The sequence below is a fragment of the Limulus polyphemus genome, unplaced genomic scaffold, assembly GCF_000517525.1.
Source record: "Limulus polyphemus unplaced genomic scaffold, Limulus_polyphemus-2.1.2 Scaffold5035, whole genome shotgun sequence".
Classification (NCBI taxonomy): Eukaryota; Metazoa; Arthropoda; class Merostomata; order Xiphosura; family Limulidae; genus Limulus; species Limulus polyphemus.
The window spans coordinates 1-18,865 of record NW_013670645.1 but is presented as its reverse complement, the minus strand read 5'-3'; the positions used below and the strand labels follow the sequence as shown (position 1 = coordinate 18,865).

General features: G+C 31.8%; 1 protein-coding gene across 1 annotated transcript in view; it reads left to right on the top strand.

Moving 5' to 3' along the window:
* LOC111089023 (beta-1,4-galactosyltransferase 3-like) overlaps positions 1–17,064 on the top strand; it is a 44,513-nt gene extending 27,449 nt beyond the window's left edge. Inside the window, exon 2 of the mRNA XM_022400643.1 lies at positions 16,820–17,064. Within this exon, the coding sequence (XP_022256351.1) occupies positions 16,820–17,064 (245 nt within the window). The remainder of the gene's footprint in view (positions 1–16,819) is intronic.
* Positions 17,065–18,865: the final 1,801 nt, after the last annotated feature.

Sequence of the window (18,865 nt, the reverse complement as noted above, 5' to 3'; positions counted from 1 at the left end):
TCTAGCACATATATTCTAATCGCTATTCTAGATATTAATTGTATTTTTTCCGGATGTTATTGTATGTAAGATCTAAAAATTCATCTAAATACTCGTGTGCATGTGTACCAGACGTTACTTTGAATATTTATATAGTAGTTTTCAGGAGTTATTTGAAACAGTTGTGTTTGTTGCATTCAGAAGGTGTTACATGTAATTGTTATATTATCACGCATACTTGTGTATATAGTTTCCAGTTATTATTATGCATAATTGTGTATACAGTTTTCAAACATTATTATGCATACTTGTTATATAGTTTCCAAACCTTGTATGCATACTTGTGTATATAGTTTTCAGGTATTATCACGCATACTTTTGTATATAGTTTCTAAACATTATTATACATACTTGTGTATATAGTTTCTAGACATTATTATGCATACTTATGTATATAGTTTCTAAAAGTACTTTACATTTATTGGATTAGTAGCTTACTGTGAATTTTATACACATGTACAGTTTCGAAACGTTATTGCTTACACTTGTGCGTAGTTTCTGGATTTTATTGTACATACTTATGTATGTAATTTCCAAACGGTACTGTATATATCTGCGTGTATATAGGTTTTCGACACTACTTTATATTCTGGTGTGAGTGTTCGTGCTTGTGCGATTTCCAGACTTTATCCTACACATTGTTTAATTATTTTCCACAGTTCATCATACATACGCAATGGTGTCGTTTCCAAAAGATACTGTAAGCACACGTGTGTATGGTTTCTACATTTTATTGCACGTGTATGTACTGTTTCCATTTATTGTCTTTCATATTTGTTTACGAAGTTCATAGACGTTATTCTATATACACGTAAATATAGTTTTCAAGTAGTTTTTGTTTGTAATTTCTAGACATTGGTTTATAGACGCAAGTACATGTGTAGTTCCAGAGCTTATTGTTTTTGTCTGCTCATGTAGTTTTCGCACAATACTGTACATATAAAATTATCTTAAATTCCTGTGTATATCGTTTCTATACAACATTCTATTTACCTGTGTATATAGTTTCTATACGGCATTTTGATTGCCTGTGTATGTAGTTTTCACACAGAACTGTACATATACACTTATGGCAAATTCCTGTGTGAATAGTTTCTATACGATATTTTGTTTACTTGTGTATGTGTGTTTGGAGGATATTTTACATGTTTGTACAAGTAGTCTTTATACGTTATTGTGCATACTTCCAAAAGTAGTTTCTGGTTATTTTTTTACACACTTTTGTGTTTTCTTTTCAGGTTTTTAAAATAAATATTTATGTATTTAACTTCCATATAGTATCGTACATCCTTTAGAGTGCAGTTATTATCACTGTTTCTCTATGATGTTTTAACTTCTTTTGTTTGTAATTTCGTTAGTTTAACATACCGAAGTAGGTAGTTTCCAACTATTACCGAGTATATACGTGCATATGGTTTCAAGATACCATTTTAGTTGAAATATCTTTATATACTTTTAATATATATATGCTTATATGTGTGTATAGAAATTATTTTTTTTAATTGAGTTTAGTTCCAAAAAACATTTGCAAAAGAAACAATTTCCTTTGGCTAGTATTCATACTGAAATCTCCCGCTAATTAGCTTTCCTTAAGCATATATTCTTTATTTTACATAAACTTAGCATATGGTTAATACAACTTAATTAAATCGCTTCTAAAGAATCTTAAAGATCATGTTGATTTAAAATGTGATCTAAATTATACTTAATATTACTCTCATTACAATAATGGAAGTTTGGCCATTTTTATGCAACTTATGTAAATATACAAAACAAATAAAGTTGATCAATCTCAGTAAATATTTTATTCTTTGTTAACTATTCTTATCCAACAATAAACAGAGCAATGATTAATCTGTCATGGAAACTGGTTATTTTGAAATGTTTTAACCATTAATTAGATTCTTCTTTTTCAATAACAGAAGATGAAAAAAAGTCTTTTGATTTCTTGCACATCGATGCCTTTTATTCTATAATGGCCATATTTCGACATTTATTGGTAGATAGAAAAGCTCTCCACGTGACCTAGAAAAACTTTGCTGTCTGTTTGACATATATGCAAAAGTAGTTATATTTAACTATTTATATGATTAAAAAAGATAGAGCAAAATATACTAGTATTTATCGTGTGTTGTTGAAAGCATAAACAAAATGTTTGTTGTCGTGTTCTTGAAAGTTTTGGTAAGTCAGTGATATGACGTTTGTGAATGTGTATGGCTGTTTTTGACGAAGGACAAACTTACACCGTGATGATTAAATATCCTTCCCTATTACTCGCTCAGACTATGAGGAACGGAACCTTAAGGTGGTCTCTCACTCTGATCTAAGTTTGGTAATCTTTCAGCAGAGTTGGGTATCAATCAGCAACTTTATGAGTAACGAAGCAGTAAACTTGTAGTTCGATACGTTCACAATTAGATTTCTGAATATTCTGATTGTGAGCATGATATTTAACAACCAAACAAGTTTGAGTATGTAAGAAAAGGAGTGACCGAGATGTAATTTTCAATACATGCGTAAAATTTCTGTAGCTTATTTCATTCATGAGCCAGGCATTTCGTATTTGACATGTTTTAAAGTTTCTGTTTTTAGGTACATATAATCATAAACAACAAAATACGTACTTAATTTAAAACAGATCAATTATTACTATGAAGTGTAACGTAAGAGCATATAAATTATAATAATTAAAATCAACTTCTTCAAATAAAACTTATATACAAATATACTTAAACAACGAACTCTTAACTGAATAATAAAATAGTCTTATAAGAAACTGATTAAGAAGTAAAAAATAAATTTCGCAGAAGTAAAGTTTTAATTTATTATTTTTAGTTAATGTAAATTACCAAGTGGATTTAGTTTGTTATTTGTTACGCCACTTAAAGTACCAGGTTGTTTTAGTTTGTTTTTTGCAGCCAACTTTAAACGCCAGGTGATTTTAATTTATTATTTTACGCCGCTTAAAGTACCAGGTTGTTTTAGTTTGTTATTTGCATCCAACTTTAAACGCCAGGTGATTTTATTTTATCATTTTTACGTCACTTAAAGTACCAGGTGGTTTTAGTTTGTTATTTTCAGTCAATAAAATACTAGATGATATTAGTTTGTTTATTTTCAGTCAACTTAAAGAATCAGGTTGTTTGAGTTTGTTAATTTTGTTTTTTGCGGTCAACTGAAAGTATTAGACAGGTTACGTTTTAACTTAAAATAAATTTGAAGTACTATGTTAATAAAGTTCGTTCCTTTCTTCCAATTTATATTCTCGGTTGTTCTAGTATGTTATGCCCAGTCAACGTAATTTATTAGGCACTCTTTGTGTGTTATATCTCATCTAATTATATTTTAATAACCCATTTTTTGATTTACTCAAAACATTCAATCATTTATACTGAATGAAATGAAAATTGGTTATTAGTGCAAGATTCCTTTAAATAGATATGTCTGATGAATAAAAGTTTCTAAAGGCTGAGAAATAAATTATGATTTTTAAATTGACATTGTCCTTTCTTTCTTTGTAATTAAGCACAAAGCTACACAATGGGCTATCTGTGCTCTGCCCACCACGGGTATCGAAACCCGGATTCTAGCGTTGTAAGTCCGCAGACATACCGCTGTGCCACTGGGGCGCAACATTGTCCTCAATACTTTAGATTCTCTGATGGAAATTACTTTCGTATAGGCTATCAAAATAAATATAATAACTTTTGTATATTTGAGTTATATATTTTCTGCCATATTAATATGAGAAATGTGTCAACGCTACAGTACGATACACAACGTTCTATATTATTTTACCAAAGTCTTATTTTAAAATGTAAAGATAGAAAACATTCGTTACGGAGACCTCGCAACTGTTTCAAGATATGTAGGGAATAAAATTACCATAATTTAGAGAACGAAGTACAATACATATACACTTTATCATATACATATTGCGAACCGTGGTGTCCATCCGAGCGTTCGTCTGTCTGCGGTTTACAGCTGCCGCTTCTTGCGCTACATTTGAAAAACTGCACACGCAGACAAAGCTCAACATTCACTTTTGAAATGACAAAAGAACAATCATGAATAATGTTGATGCCAAATTTTAATTCTCAAGCGGGATATTCTACACTAAATAATTAGGAATCAACCACACTATCATTCACATTTCAAAATGAGACGTAACATAAAGAATAAAAATGTAGATTTACCGTATGTTATTGTTGAGCGGCTCTTAGCATGACCGACATGCTCAACAATTAATTTTCATCGGTGGGCGGTATATGTAGCTCAGAGCGTTGGCTCTAAGTGAAATAAAGAGTACAGTGCAGTTAACCTTTTAAATAAAGTTCATGACATTATTTAAATTGATAGAATAACTTTAACTTTTCCCGTCACTGGGGACGGGTAATTTACCCTGTAATGGTATAAAACTGCCAATATTGAACTCATCACACATTATTTCTAAAATATAATTTTTTATTACATACGTCGTATCACCAGTGGAAAAAAAAACACTTTGAAGATTTCCACATAGAGAGTATTAATAGGGAAAAAAACAGTTTCAGTTTCGTTCACTCAATGAAAAGAAGCAAGCAAATAGTCATAAAACAAACTTTTTTCAATAATATGTACTTATCTTAGATATATAGATAGACTGATAGAGAGTAGAGATAACTAAGACAAAGAAACAAGAACACATAAAAGGTGCCTTATGAACAATTTCATATAAAGAAGCGTGAAATCACGCTGGAGCAAAATAAAAAGTACATGCTATTTATGACAAGTGAAAGATCAGGTATTTGATATTTTTTGTAAAGATTCGATATTTTGAACAAACTTAAATTTTACTAAAACTAATTATTTATATTTATTGTCCAGAATAATGAAAGATTTTTCTCCATTACAATACTGTGGCATTGTTCTAGTTATTAATCAGTGTTGTACATATCTCTCCATTACAACACCATGGCATTGTTCTAGTTATTAATCTGTGTTGTTCATATCTCTCCATTACAACACTGTGGCATTGTTCTAGTTATTAATCAGTGTTGTACATATCTCTCCATTACAACACCGTGGCATTATTCTAGTTATTAATCAGTGTTGTACATATCTCTCCATTACAACACTGTGGCATTGTTCTAGTTATTAATCAGTGTTGTACATATCTCTCCATTACAACACTGTGGCATTGTTCTAGTTATTAGGATTTGTTTGCAGCACAGTTATACTTGTTTAATCAAAATTTTTTACTTCTGTATTCATTAAAGCATATGTTACTTGTGACAGTTTTTTATTTACTTAATAAGTACTGTACATCTTTGTCATCTAGAAAAAACAAACACGTATTGTAAGTGTCTATGTGGCTTTTTACATTTACTAAATGTTCTATCTGTGGGACTATTCAGGTTATGTAATACGGATTGAGCCTCTTTCTCTCTAACAAACATTTTGTCTGTGGTATTGATTCAATTATCTATATGTATTGTTTATTATTTCTTTTTCAAAATATTCTATCTCTGACACTGTATAATCAACATTGTACATCTTTTTTTTTCGAAAAAAAGTCATGCCCATGTCTCTGTCGTTTAATTCAATTATACATCTTTTTAAGTGCCCATGTTTCTGTTGTTTAATTCAATTGTACATCTTTTTAAGTGCCCATGTCTCTGTCGTTTAATTCAATTATACATCTTTTTAAGTGCCCATGTTTCTGTTGTTTAATTCAATTGTACATCTTTTTAAGTGCCCATGTTTCTGTTGTTTAATTCAATTGTACATCTTTTTAAGTGCCCATGTTTCTGTTGTTTAATTCAATTATACATCTTTTTAAGTGCCCTGTTTCTGTTGTTTAATTCAATTGTACATCTTTTTAAGTGCCCATGTTTCTGTTGTTTAATTCAATTGTACATCTTTATCTTTTCAACATTTTTAATACGGGATTATTTATTTGTTTAAACAGAATTGTTTATGTTTTTCCTTTGCAAAACAAGTAATATATTCCAGATGTTTAAACAAGATTGCTCATATTTATAATTAAAAAAGTTTTAGATAAGGCACTGGATCATGTACTTCATTATTATTTTAAATTATTTTCTGTGGCATTGTATCAATTGTTTAATCAGTATTGTACATATTTATTCCTTAATCTGGCGTTTTTTCTGTGACAGTGTTTGAGATGTTTAGTGAGGGGTGTATATCTATCGCCTGTACAAGTCATGTGTATGTGTCGTACTGTTCTTGTTGTATAATCAGTAATGTATAACTTTTTCTTAGAAAATTCTTTATTAGTAGGCCTCTTCCTTTTACAAAGATTTTACATACTTCTCAGTTATATAACTTTTTATGTGTGATTTTATTATATTTATTTAATTAGTATTGTATATCTTTCTCCTTTATATCACACGTCATCTGTGACAGTATCCTTTACAAAACATTTCATATGTGGAATACTATCAATCTTGAATCATTCTTCCAGATATATTTTTATAAACACTATCTGTAGCATTATTACATTTGTTTGAAAATAATTTCCACCTTTTTCTCTTATAACATATTCTATCTCTGCCAATATTCAATTATTCAAACATTATTGTACATCTTTTTCCTTACAAATTAATTTTTTTCTGTGACATTGTTCCAGTTTGTTTTCTTTTTTGTACATTACGATAATTATTGAGTATCGAACATATTTATGATTTGAAAAGTCAGTGGCACTGTGATATTTCTTTAATCAGTACAATAGAGTTATACTTTTGCCAAATTTTAAATCTTTGGAATTAATGCAGTTGTTTAATCTTGGTGAAATATCTTTTGCTGATACAACACATTTTCTCTGGAGTATTGTGACATTTATTAATGGAAATCCCTTTTTTCTTCATTTTTATCTGTGGCATTGTTCTGTATGTTTATCTAGGGTTGTACATCTTTTATTTTTGTTTTCGATATATTTTATCTCTCCCTTCAACCTGGATTCCTGTACGTGGTGAGGGGACCTCCCATGGAAGTTTCTGTCTGTACAGATTTCCTCCTCATGGATCCAGACATCCATCGACGTGTTTGTCACGCGTGACGACCCGTGAATGGGAGGAGAGGATTCTGGTGGTTGAGTGGTGTCGGGGACACTAGAACACACGACTTTGGCCCTGAATTCCTGTAGAGGGTCAACCGAGTGCCAGTATTGGACGCCCTCAGCGGTTGTTATGGGCATTATGTCTAGAGTACGGTTTGGGTATAGTGCCTACGAAACCCTGGCATAGCTGCATTGTCCTTGTTTGGCAGTATAGTAGGAACCTATGGTGAGTGAGATCAGTGGGTACTGAATCTTTTCTTTACCTTATGGATATCTAACTTAATCAAAATCAAATGAACAAGAAGAAGAAGCAATAATTGGAAAAACCACACATAGAAGTCTGTTCCACAGTCCCCAACTTCATGCAATCCTGCACCCCAATTTCTTATTCTTCATTCATTATTGGATAAGTCTCTAGAGCAGGTGCCTCCCTTTTTCAAATTAGAGTGGCTTGTTGGCACTCCTAGGTCAGTCAAGAAATTACATTTGGAAGACATATTGGTCTAATTATCACGAGCACAGTTTAGTGAACTCCAAGTCAAAGTCCATTGGGGGTATACTTATTAAGGTTTGAGAGGTACCTAATTAACATCCCCGAGTCAAAGATTCTCGCTGGTTTCACCAGCCAAGGAGTTTTAAGTGTTCAATGAATCTCTACTTATAAAGATGAAATAATGCAGCCTAGCAACGTTCTTATTTTGACGTTTACATCACCACGACTGTCTGCTACTTTCAAGACAGGGTAGCTGAACTGTAAGTTGAAACTTCATGTTCATAACGTTCTCAGATGTTTCCAATCCAGCAGTTTTAACACTCTAAAACATCTTGTAGTGGTTCTTTGACATGTGTTCGTTGTGATGGCAAAGGCTACGATAGCTATGAATGTCAACTGGGCTCACATTGTATTGACTGTAATGGTTTCCACTTTTCCTACCTTCGTTCATACCCTAAATGGAGGAGGAGAAAGAGGTATGGTGATTAAGGACAGTTGATAACTTTTAGATTTCCTGTCTGTCTTCGAATATGAGGTTTATGGAATGGCAGCTTAAGACTACCCTCACTTGCTTATTGGAGTGAACTGCAGCAAATGGTTTCACCTTCTCGTCATCTAAACATTTTTACCTCCAGTGGGGATTGCACCCTGATCCAGAGCTCCACATTGGAGGTGCCATGATCCCTGTGGTGACTAAGTTAAAGTTATTGAGAATTCTCTTTGACTGGTAGAAAACATTTATCCTCACAGTAAGCAGCTCCGTGTCAAATGTACAAGGGCACTGAACATCCTCCATGTCTTTTCCTACACTTCTGAGGAAGCAGATAGATGTTCTATGATGAAGGTCTATCATGCCTTCACTTAAATGAAGCTGGACTATGAATCTCTAGGCTATGTTTCAGCCAGAAACTCTGTCGTGAAGATTCTGGAACCTGTATGCTATTAGGTGATTCTGTCATGGTTTGCTGTGACTAAGTAGTTGTTCACAGGATCCTCTCTAAAGATTCTGTTTTCTCTGCCGAGTTGTATGCAATTTCACTTGCCTTAGATTCAAAGAGCTAAGTGAGTCAGTATAGATCGTACAGTTGGTCTACTGCTTAGCTTCTACGTGATGTCCTTAAATTGCTTAATGTGAGTTATTATTCAATTACTTTAGACATTCAGAAAAAACTGGTTCATTCGTTGTTATAATCCTTATTTATTAAATTATTATGGATTTCTGGCCATGTTGATAACCGCGGGAATGAAATTGCTTACAAAGCAGCTAAATCCGTCTGTTCTGGCGTTGTCACAGTCAAGCGTTTCCCTTATGTGACCTCTAGACCCGTCATCAACGCATGACTTCACGCCAGTTGGCAGTTCATTTGGAGGGAGCAAATTCATAACAAGTGTTTCCAGGTGAAAGATACTGTTATTGTTTGGCCATCTAGTTTTCGTACAAATCAGAAAGAGAGGCTACACATTGACTATAGTTTTATTACTAATATATTTATTTTGCAAGGGACTGATCCGCAATCTTGTAGCCTTTGTGACACTCAAGTCACAACTGCCCACATTATACTTTCGTGCTGTCGCTACAGTCGCCAGCAGCGATGTCGTTTTATACGTATTTTATCTCATGGTTTACCTTTGATATTAGACAGAGTCATTGGCGACGGTGATACTGTCCAGATTAATCTTGTGTTTATATTTTTACGAGCAATAAGTTATTTTAGTTCTTTATAATCTTGTATCATTTTTTACTTGTCTATACCAAAACAGTTACAAAAAAAGTACAAGATAACGTTTTCGAATGTTTTATTCTTCTACATTATTGCCATACTTTATATTTATTTATAATTTATTGTATTGACTACTAGAACCTTACGTTTACCCAGTGCTTTGTACCATAAAACTCTAACTACCTACCTACCTTCTTCTTTACAAACAAAAAATGTCTGTGAGACAGTTCCGGTTGCTTAATATGGATTTTACATCTCTGTAGTTTAAAGCACATATAATATTTACCATATTTTTATTTATTTAACAACGATACTACAATTTCTCTCAGGAAGTTTTATCAGTGGCACCGTGGCATTTCTTTTATTAGTATGGTAAATATTTCACGTTTACCAAATATTTTGTCTTTTGAACTTTTCCAGTTGCCTAATCAGGATACAGTTTCTTTCATTTTTTTACAGCATATTTTAACACTGGTATTGGGCTATTTATTTAAACAGTACTTTACAACCTATTTCATCTCAAATGTTTCATCTATGGCACTTTTCCAATTTTATAGTCAGGATTATAAATTATTTATTATATATTATTATTATTTATTATAATTATATCGTTTCCAACACATGTGATTTGTCATAGTGTTACATGTGATTTGTCATAGTGTTTTAAACCATTTTGGAACACCTGTCACTGCTACAATGAAAGTTATCTCCGATATTCTTTAATCATCAATTTATAGATTTGTGGCACGTTTCAGTCATATAAACAAGATTTCGGATATTTGTTCTTCCACATCACATTTTGTAAGTGGTACTGTGCAACTTGTTTTATTCTCATTAAATTATATTGTACTCATTGACAAAAAATGTTTTCTGACACTTTTTCATTCTGTACATTCAGTATCGTATACATATTTTTGTTCTTACAACAAATTTTGTCTTTGATACTGCTCTAGCTGTTAACTCAGTATTGAACCTTTTCCTCATTTACAACTGATTCTATCTGTGGCTCTTTGACAGTTATCAAATCAAGACTACTTGTTACTCTTTTACAAAGCACTTCTATCTGTGTCATTCGTTTAATCAATATTGTACATTTTTATTCTATGTTAAACATTTTTCGTCATGACATTCTCAGGTTGTTAAAACGAGGCCTCTAGACCAGACTCTCATCTTTTACAAGTCATGTTGTGTTCCACTTCATTTAATTATATGTCTTTGTCTTTTAAAATACATTTTATTAGTGGAATCTTCCTAGTTGTTTAATTAGCATTGTACCCATTTCTTTGCATTACATATTTAGCACTGGCATGATGCCAGTTGCTTGATAAATATTGCATTTTTTTTAATTCTTACTTTTTCTTTTCGTTGTGATACTCTTTCAGACGTTTAATTAGAATTATAGATACTTCTTTTTTTTACGTTATATTTTACTTGTGGCACTATTTAAGTTGCTTGAACATTATTTTACGTCTTTTTAGTTTTACAACAAAATTATCTGCATCAGTGATCCGGTTATTTAATTACAATTTTACACCAAAGTCCTTTAAAATGCATTATATTTGTGACACTTGTCTAGTTTTTTTTATCTCTATTGTACGTCTTTCCCCCTCACAAAACGATTTATATGTGTCAGAGATCCGGTTGTTTATATCTGGTACATTTCTTCAGCTGTTTTATCAGTATCTTACGCCTTTCCCTTTCATAACATAATTTATTTGTTAATGGTGACCCAGTTATGTAATCACCATTGTACAATAAATTTTGCTAGAAAGGTTCTGGTTGTTTAATTGTAGTTGTACGTTTCATCTCTTGACAACACATCCCATTTACAGAAATATCTACTGATATTGTTCCAGTTAGTTAAACAGAATTATATAACCTTCGTATTTGCAACACAGTCTATCTGTTTTAGTAATCCAGATTCTTAACATGGTTTTGACACCCGTCTCCTTCACTACGTACTTTATTTATGGCACTGTTCTAGTTGTTTAATCAAAATTGACAAAACCTTTTATCCGAGTCTTAGTTACTGTTTCATAGTAAGGATGTACGTATTTAATAAGAGTACATGTTTTTCTTATTCCAGAATATGTACATCTTTCGCTTTTACGAAATTTCTATGTTACTGAGCAGAGGAAAATTATAGCAAGTCAGAAGCACCCCACCGTCCCCGCTAAGAGTTTGGCTGTCACTCTTATAACGCACCTACAGCTTTTGAGGCGGGAATATTTTGTGGTATCACACGGACTCGAAGCTAGCTGACCAGCTTCGAAATCTAGAGCTGTACCATAGAGCCAACCCGTGCCCAGTTGTTAGATAAAAACAATAAGAACATAAAGGGAAAACGACAATTCTGATTAAATAACTGGAACAGTACCTCATATAAAATGTTTAGTAAAAGAAAAAGATGTGAAATACTTATTAAATTATGTGTATCATTGTCATAAAAAACAAATACCGATAAAGGATAGGTAGAGTCCCAAAGATAAAATATGGAGTATAAGTAAAAACATATATCTCTTACTAAACAATAGAAACAGGGCCATGTTAAAAACTAGGGTCGGCGACAGGTAACCTTCGTAGCTTTGCCATAAATACAAATGCATCACACTTTTCCTGTGACGCTCTTCCAATTGTTTAATCGGGATTCTACATCCTACTCGGTTATATTGCAGACTAGATGTGACATTACTTCCAGTTACTTAATCAAGAAATGTTTTACCTTTGGCCCAGTATGTGTTCTTTAATAAGAATATGTAAAATTTTTACATTTTGGATGATAAGTATAGCAATTATTTTCCTTTTTCATAAAATTTATATGCGGCAGTGCTCCTGTTACTTAATTAAATAAGATTTTATAACTTTATTTTTACAAAAACAAAAAACAGTAACATTTGCTTCTATGACACTGTTTTATCAACTTAATCTTTCTCTTAAAGCACATTTTTTACCTATTGAGCTGTTTTAGTTTTTCAGTACTGTTGTACGTTTTTTCCCCATCACAATATTTCTGTGGTAGCGATCCAGTTGTTTAATGTTGTACGTTTTTTTTTCCCATCACAATATTTCTGTGGTAGTGATCCAGTTGTTTAATGTTGTACGTTTTTTCCCCATCACAATATTTCTATGGTAGCGATCCAATTGTTTAATGTACGTTTTTTCCCCATCACAATATTTCTGTGGTAGTGATCCAGTTGTTTAATGTTTTACGTTTTTTTTCCATCACAATCTTTCTGTGGTAGCGATCCAGTTATTTAATGTTGTACGTTTTTTCCCCATCACAATATTTCTGTGGTAGCGATCCAATTGTTTAATGTTGTACGTTTTTTCCCCATCACAATATTTCTGTGGTAGCGATCCAGTTGTTTAATGTTGTACGTTGTTTTTCCCCATCACAATTTTATGTTGTAGCAATTCAGTTGTTTAATCGGGATCATTTACTCCTTTTTTGACAAAGCATTCTTTATGTGGCTCTTTTCTTGTTATCTAATAAGGGTTGCTCCTTCTTCTTCTTTGCTTTTAATTATATCTGCAGAACTGTCCTTTGCTTTTAAACAGTATTCACTTTTACTCTATTTTTATGTATTTGACTCTATTGTTTCACGATGATTGTACAGCTTTCCTTTTTGTATCTGATATATTTATTATTTGCGACATGTTTGCTATTCTTAAAATGAAACTTAGATCTTTCTTTATGTCGAAATTTTATTTTTATAGTCCTGTTCTTTTTCGTTAATAACGATGTACATGTATTTCTTTACAACAAGTTAAACAAAATGTTGACTGATTATAAAGGCACGATATAATCTGTTTTCAGAAATCACCACTCATTAATTGTTTTATTCTACCTCTCCTTCTTCTGTTTTCTGTTTTACTACACTCTAATTAATTAGCGCTGTCACTTGAAATATTCAGTCTAAAACCCCGAGCTTACATGATAATTTTAAAGTTTTACATTTCATTGAATATTTTAATATAATTTTAAAAATTAGTAATAAATCAGTAAGATTTATCTGTATTATTATTATTGTAATTAAACAATATTTCAGTATCTCAGTATATGTAATTTAAACCCTTAGGCCTATTCGTTTATATATCTATATATGTCATTACTGGTAATATGGTTATGAAAGTCATAGGCCCATTTTGTAGACGATTATAATATTTATATGACATATAATTAATTTAATCGTGGATTAGGCCACACTAATTCAATGAATTTATCACTAAATATGAGATAGCAAAAAGATTGTATCTTCATATGTTTACAACTTACAGTAAACGTATAAAGTATGCACCAGTCTAACTTCAGCAGGAAATTTGCCTAGGCAAGATTTTTGATATTGTTATCCACAGTTATTCTCCGTGCAGTGCAATATTCCTCGAATACTTTTAGAGCGCCTATGATTATGTTTTTAGTACTCTTAGTGCCCTTTTCTGCAACGAGACTTTGCAACTCTTCATCTGTGAATAACTGATATCTTACGTGATATGTCCATATTTTACGGGTTTTGAGCTAATTATTTGTAAGTATGACCAAATGAACCAGAGTGTTTTCACTGTGCTGCAAAATATTGTATTATGTTGCAATGTCAAACACTCAAGGCAACAGCTTTAACAACTGAACAACATTGATGCGATTTTTTTGAACTGATTTTCAAAGCAAGATTTAAGATGTTTGATACCAGATGATGCGTTTTCGACAATCACGAGAAACATTTAATGCTAGAGGGTATAATAATGAAAATATATTTAATGCTAATACTCTTATTATAACTATGAAAAGAGCTCAATCTGTAAAGATTTATTTATATCAATGTGTGTCTGATGATGATATTTCTAAAGTCACACAACCTAACCGATTTATTGAACAATATATTTATAATACTGATACCTTTAGGAAACAAAACATGGTACATTTAGCTCTGTTTTCTAACAGTGACTTGTTAGGTACTGCAAAACGTGTTATATTTAATTGTGTGATTCGAATACTGAAATATTTAGAAACGCGCTAATTTAACTCTATGTTTATATTGCTAATAAATATGGTGTCATAAAAACTACTAGTTTTAATTCTATATTTTTATATTCATATTGGTTAATGATGTACATGTGCAAAGAGCGTGGGTGTTAGTATTCTACATTAAAATAATACTGCTGTGCAGATGAGCACAAATACAGATAGCGATGGTATTAATATTTCACACTGATTATAATACTACTGTGCAGAAGAGAGGGTATTAATCTTCTATATTTACTTAGGTAACTGTGGGTTGACAGGTAGGAGTCGATGGATGTGTCACTCTCAAATTACAGAATGTTATCATTCGTATTAGCAAAAACAATATGTAATTACGTCATATATTATGAAAATTCGTGCTTGCTAGAAACTGCCTTAACAATGACGTATCATTTGTTCATAAGAACCAATTAATTATATTGTTAGCGGATTTCGGGAAAGCAGCTCGTGAACTAATTTCTGATGTTTAAGCCATTTAATGTTAATAATTATATCTTTACTAAAAATAAATCATAAAAAAAGATATTTCTTTCAATTTTCTGTATAAAATTTCGATTTAGTTTCTGAGTTACATTTAGTTTTATGGAACCTAGGAAACAAAAAAGTATTTCACTACTGGTAAATTAAGGATATTCACTCTGTAAGTATAGCTAGGGACTAAGACGTTTAATGATACAAAATATTCCTACTTCGTGTTATTTTACGTTTTAGCAATTGAACAATGAAATATCTTTTTTGTTTTTATTTTTTAATAACTTATACAATATATTAATACTTAATTAATAAAAGTAATTTGATTTTTCGTATTTCATAATGTTAATGATTAATAATAATTACTATTTCAGATACTTAAGTCTTATTTATTTTCTTCTTCTGTAGAATTACATATAATAATAATTAAGTGATAGAGGTAATTCATATAGGTACGTCTTGTTTTCTTCTTTTTTCATAAAATTACGTAAATAATTTTTCCTTTTCTCGAAAAGTAAATATATCTTGATAATCTAGCTTTTTGATCACTTTTGTAGTCTATACAAGTTATTGTTAACTCATTCTAAGAACTTGTCCAAGAGAGTTTTTGTTGTAAAGTTTGTATATTCTGGTTTGTGAACCAATATGCGTTAGGTTGTCCGTGAAACTTTTCTCTTTGATAATTAAGGTATTGTGAACCATTAATAATTAAGGTATTGTGAACCAGTACGCACTAAGTTAATTACAGATTCAATTGTCAAACTGTTTAATAATCCAGATGTTTTAATCTATTAAGTTTCCAAGCTATCTATATAACTTAATTGTTAATATATTCGATAATTTAGGTGCTATTAACCATTAAGCACTAGGCTTTCAATCAAATTATACTGTTAATCTGTTCGATAATTCAAAGCTAAAGAACCAGTATGCAATAAGTCATCAAGCAAAATTAATTGAAAATCTGTTAGATATTCCAAGTAATGTGAACATTTAAGTACTTAGTTGTTTGTCGAACTTAAATGTCAATATTCTCGGTACTCCAAGTGCAGTATATTTTGAAACATTGACGTGCTTCTGTTATAAAATAATTACAGGCTTTGTTCGTATGCATTATTTCTTAAAACTGCTTTGGCGGGTAATATTTATTAATCACTAGTTCACAGCGAGTGAATATTGATTGAGGCAGTGCTATGATCATCAGTCATAGATCCCTGAATAACGAATAAGTTATTATACATGGCAACTCTTCCTACCTTCTTTTAAAAAGGAAAAACAGAAATTCAAAATATTTTACATTATAATTATGAAAATATTTTAACATATTTCCTTTTGAAATGAATTTACAGAATTAATGAAAGCCTGATTTAAACCTTCTTGGAGTCTGTAAGACGTTACGTTTCTCATTTCTTATTTTTTTCAATTGCTACATTTCTTGGCACGTTTTCACCTTTTTATAACTTTTAAAATTATATCTACCATTAGCCCCATCGGTGACACAGCGGTATGTCTGCGGACTTATACCGCTAAAAACCAGGTTTCGATACCCGTGGTAGGCGGAGCACAGATCGCGCTTTGTGCTTAATAACAAACAACAGCATCTACCAGTAAAAAGACATACTTGAATTAAAACGTACTCATTTAATTCTAGACACAAACAACTCACATTAATAAATTTAAAAAAATAAGTGAATAAAAAGAGGTCCAAGTTAAGAGTTTTTGAGCGTGTGTTTTAAAAAAGATCTACAGAATAAATAAATCATTTTTGTCAAGATTTTCGTCTAGTTAGTTGCTCTTCCGGACATTAAAATATCTGCTCATAAACAGAATAAAATACAGTCTAATTGTAATTCTATAAATATTTGTTTTACACAAATTCTTCTTTGTAAGATACAAATTATTTAATACAATGTCAACTAATGATTTAATGCTTACTTATCTCAGGTTGTTAGGATTTACCCTCTTAAAAATGTCCAAGAATCGTATTTAGGACTTACGATTTTTTGTTGTTTTTACAGTCGGAAGACTGAATCTAACTTTCAATACGCCAACGGAAGACGATGTTGTGATGCTTGTTTCTCAGCTACGACTAGGAGGCGCTTGGTCTCCACCTACTTGCAAGTCCAGCCACCGTGTGGCTGTTATTATTCCCTTTCGAGACAGGAAAGAACATTTGTTGATTTTACTTAGCTATTTACATCCTCTTTTGCAGAGACAATTATTGGATTACAGAATTTTTGTTGTTGAACAGGTAAGCAATTGACTCAATTGTCTATTTTGTGTCATTTAGAAAGGAGCTTGGTGGTTAGGGTACTTGACTTACAATCTGAGAGTCGTAACTTCGAATGATTGCCCTTTAAGCCGTAGGAACGTTATAATGTAATGGTCAATCCCACTATTAATTAGTAAATAGCAGTCCAAGAGTTGGCGGTGGGCGATGTTGATTAGCTTCTCCCACTTTAGTCTATCACTTCAAAATTAAGGACAGCTAATGCAACTATCTTTCGAGTAGCTTTATGCGAAATTCAAGAAACCAACAAATCAACTTTCATAAAGAGTAGATTATAACTTAACAGCTCGTTATTAAATTGGAAATAAGATTTTTTAGCGCTAAAGTCGTAATTTAACACCTGCTAATAATTTATGACTAAAAAGTTTCAGATTTAGAAACATTCACTGAATAATTACTAACATTTAGATAATTTGAGAGAAACCCAGTCCTCATGCGTTCACGGTTACTTTAAGTCTGGCTATTAGAAGGTTGTTAAATGATACATCAGAAATCTTTCTAAACTCTTTGCTAGTTTAGCAAAAAATCTTCAGAAATCATTGATACTAAGATAACATACAAAAATGGCGTTTTGTTGAGTATAATTTATCATTTCATCAATAGGCAGTACTTGTATTTGAAGTTATATTCTTGACAATAGCACCGTGTCTATGTTTATAAGAGTGAATAAAATTTTATTTTTCTGCAGTTGCCCTATTAATTTTTTGTGTTACATTGTGTTACAAAGCTGTCGACTATTCATGTCCTCATGATTCAATGAAACAGAACACAAATAACTCAATAAATAAAAACTGTATTTTGGTCCAAAGCATGTCTTTGTGAAGTAGTTGGCTATTTAATGTATCTACATGTTTAGTGTCTAAAGATATATCATGGGAAGGTAGAGTATCAGGCAGAAAGTTTCAAAGATAAGCAAAATAGTTGTAAGACAGGCTGATTCATATATTGATTTTTATAATTAGACACTGAAATTGATACATAGTACTAAAATCATTAAACAGTGTCCAATAGATGGCGCTAACTATTTCCTGCTTACCTACATCTTGATATCTCATTTTCAAACATAATAGTATATGAAGGGAAGACTGATATGATAAACTGGAGAGGTGGCATATGAGCGCATTAAACAGCACACTACGTGATGGCATTAAGGGTGAATTTCTAAAAAAAGAAAAAAAGTAGAGGTACTCAGCTGAGTAAAGTATTTTTGAAAAAGAAACAAAAAATCTAAGTTTAAACGTAAAAATTGACAAAGCAGCTCAAATAATTCCCGATACTAGTACCGCCTTGAAAAATATGCGGATTGCGGGTTCGAATCCCTGTCACATCGAACATGCTCGGTCTTTCAGCCGTAGGGGCGTTATATTGTTACGATCAATCCCGCTACTCGTTGGTAAAAGAGCCTAAGAGTTGATGGTGGGTGGTGTTAACTACCTGCTTTCCCTCTAGTCTATATTCCTAAATGAGTGACGGCTAGCGCAGATAGCCTTCGTGTAGCTTTGCGCGAAATTCAAAACAAACCAAATCAAACCTACACGTTAGATCTCCTCAACAACGTATTTCCTTGTTAACAGTTCGTTACCGTAAGAAGGTATCTTATAGTTAACAATACATTATGCCACGATAAACTATATAATATTATTATCGAAACGTTACGTTATGGTAGACCATATTATAGCTCCGTTACCAATATGTTACTTCATGACAGATCATATTATTATATTGTTAATAGCATATTGGGCTTGGCATGGCCTGGTGGTTGGGGCGCTCGACT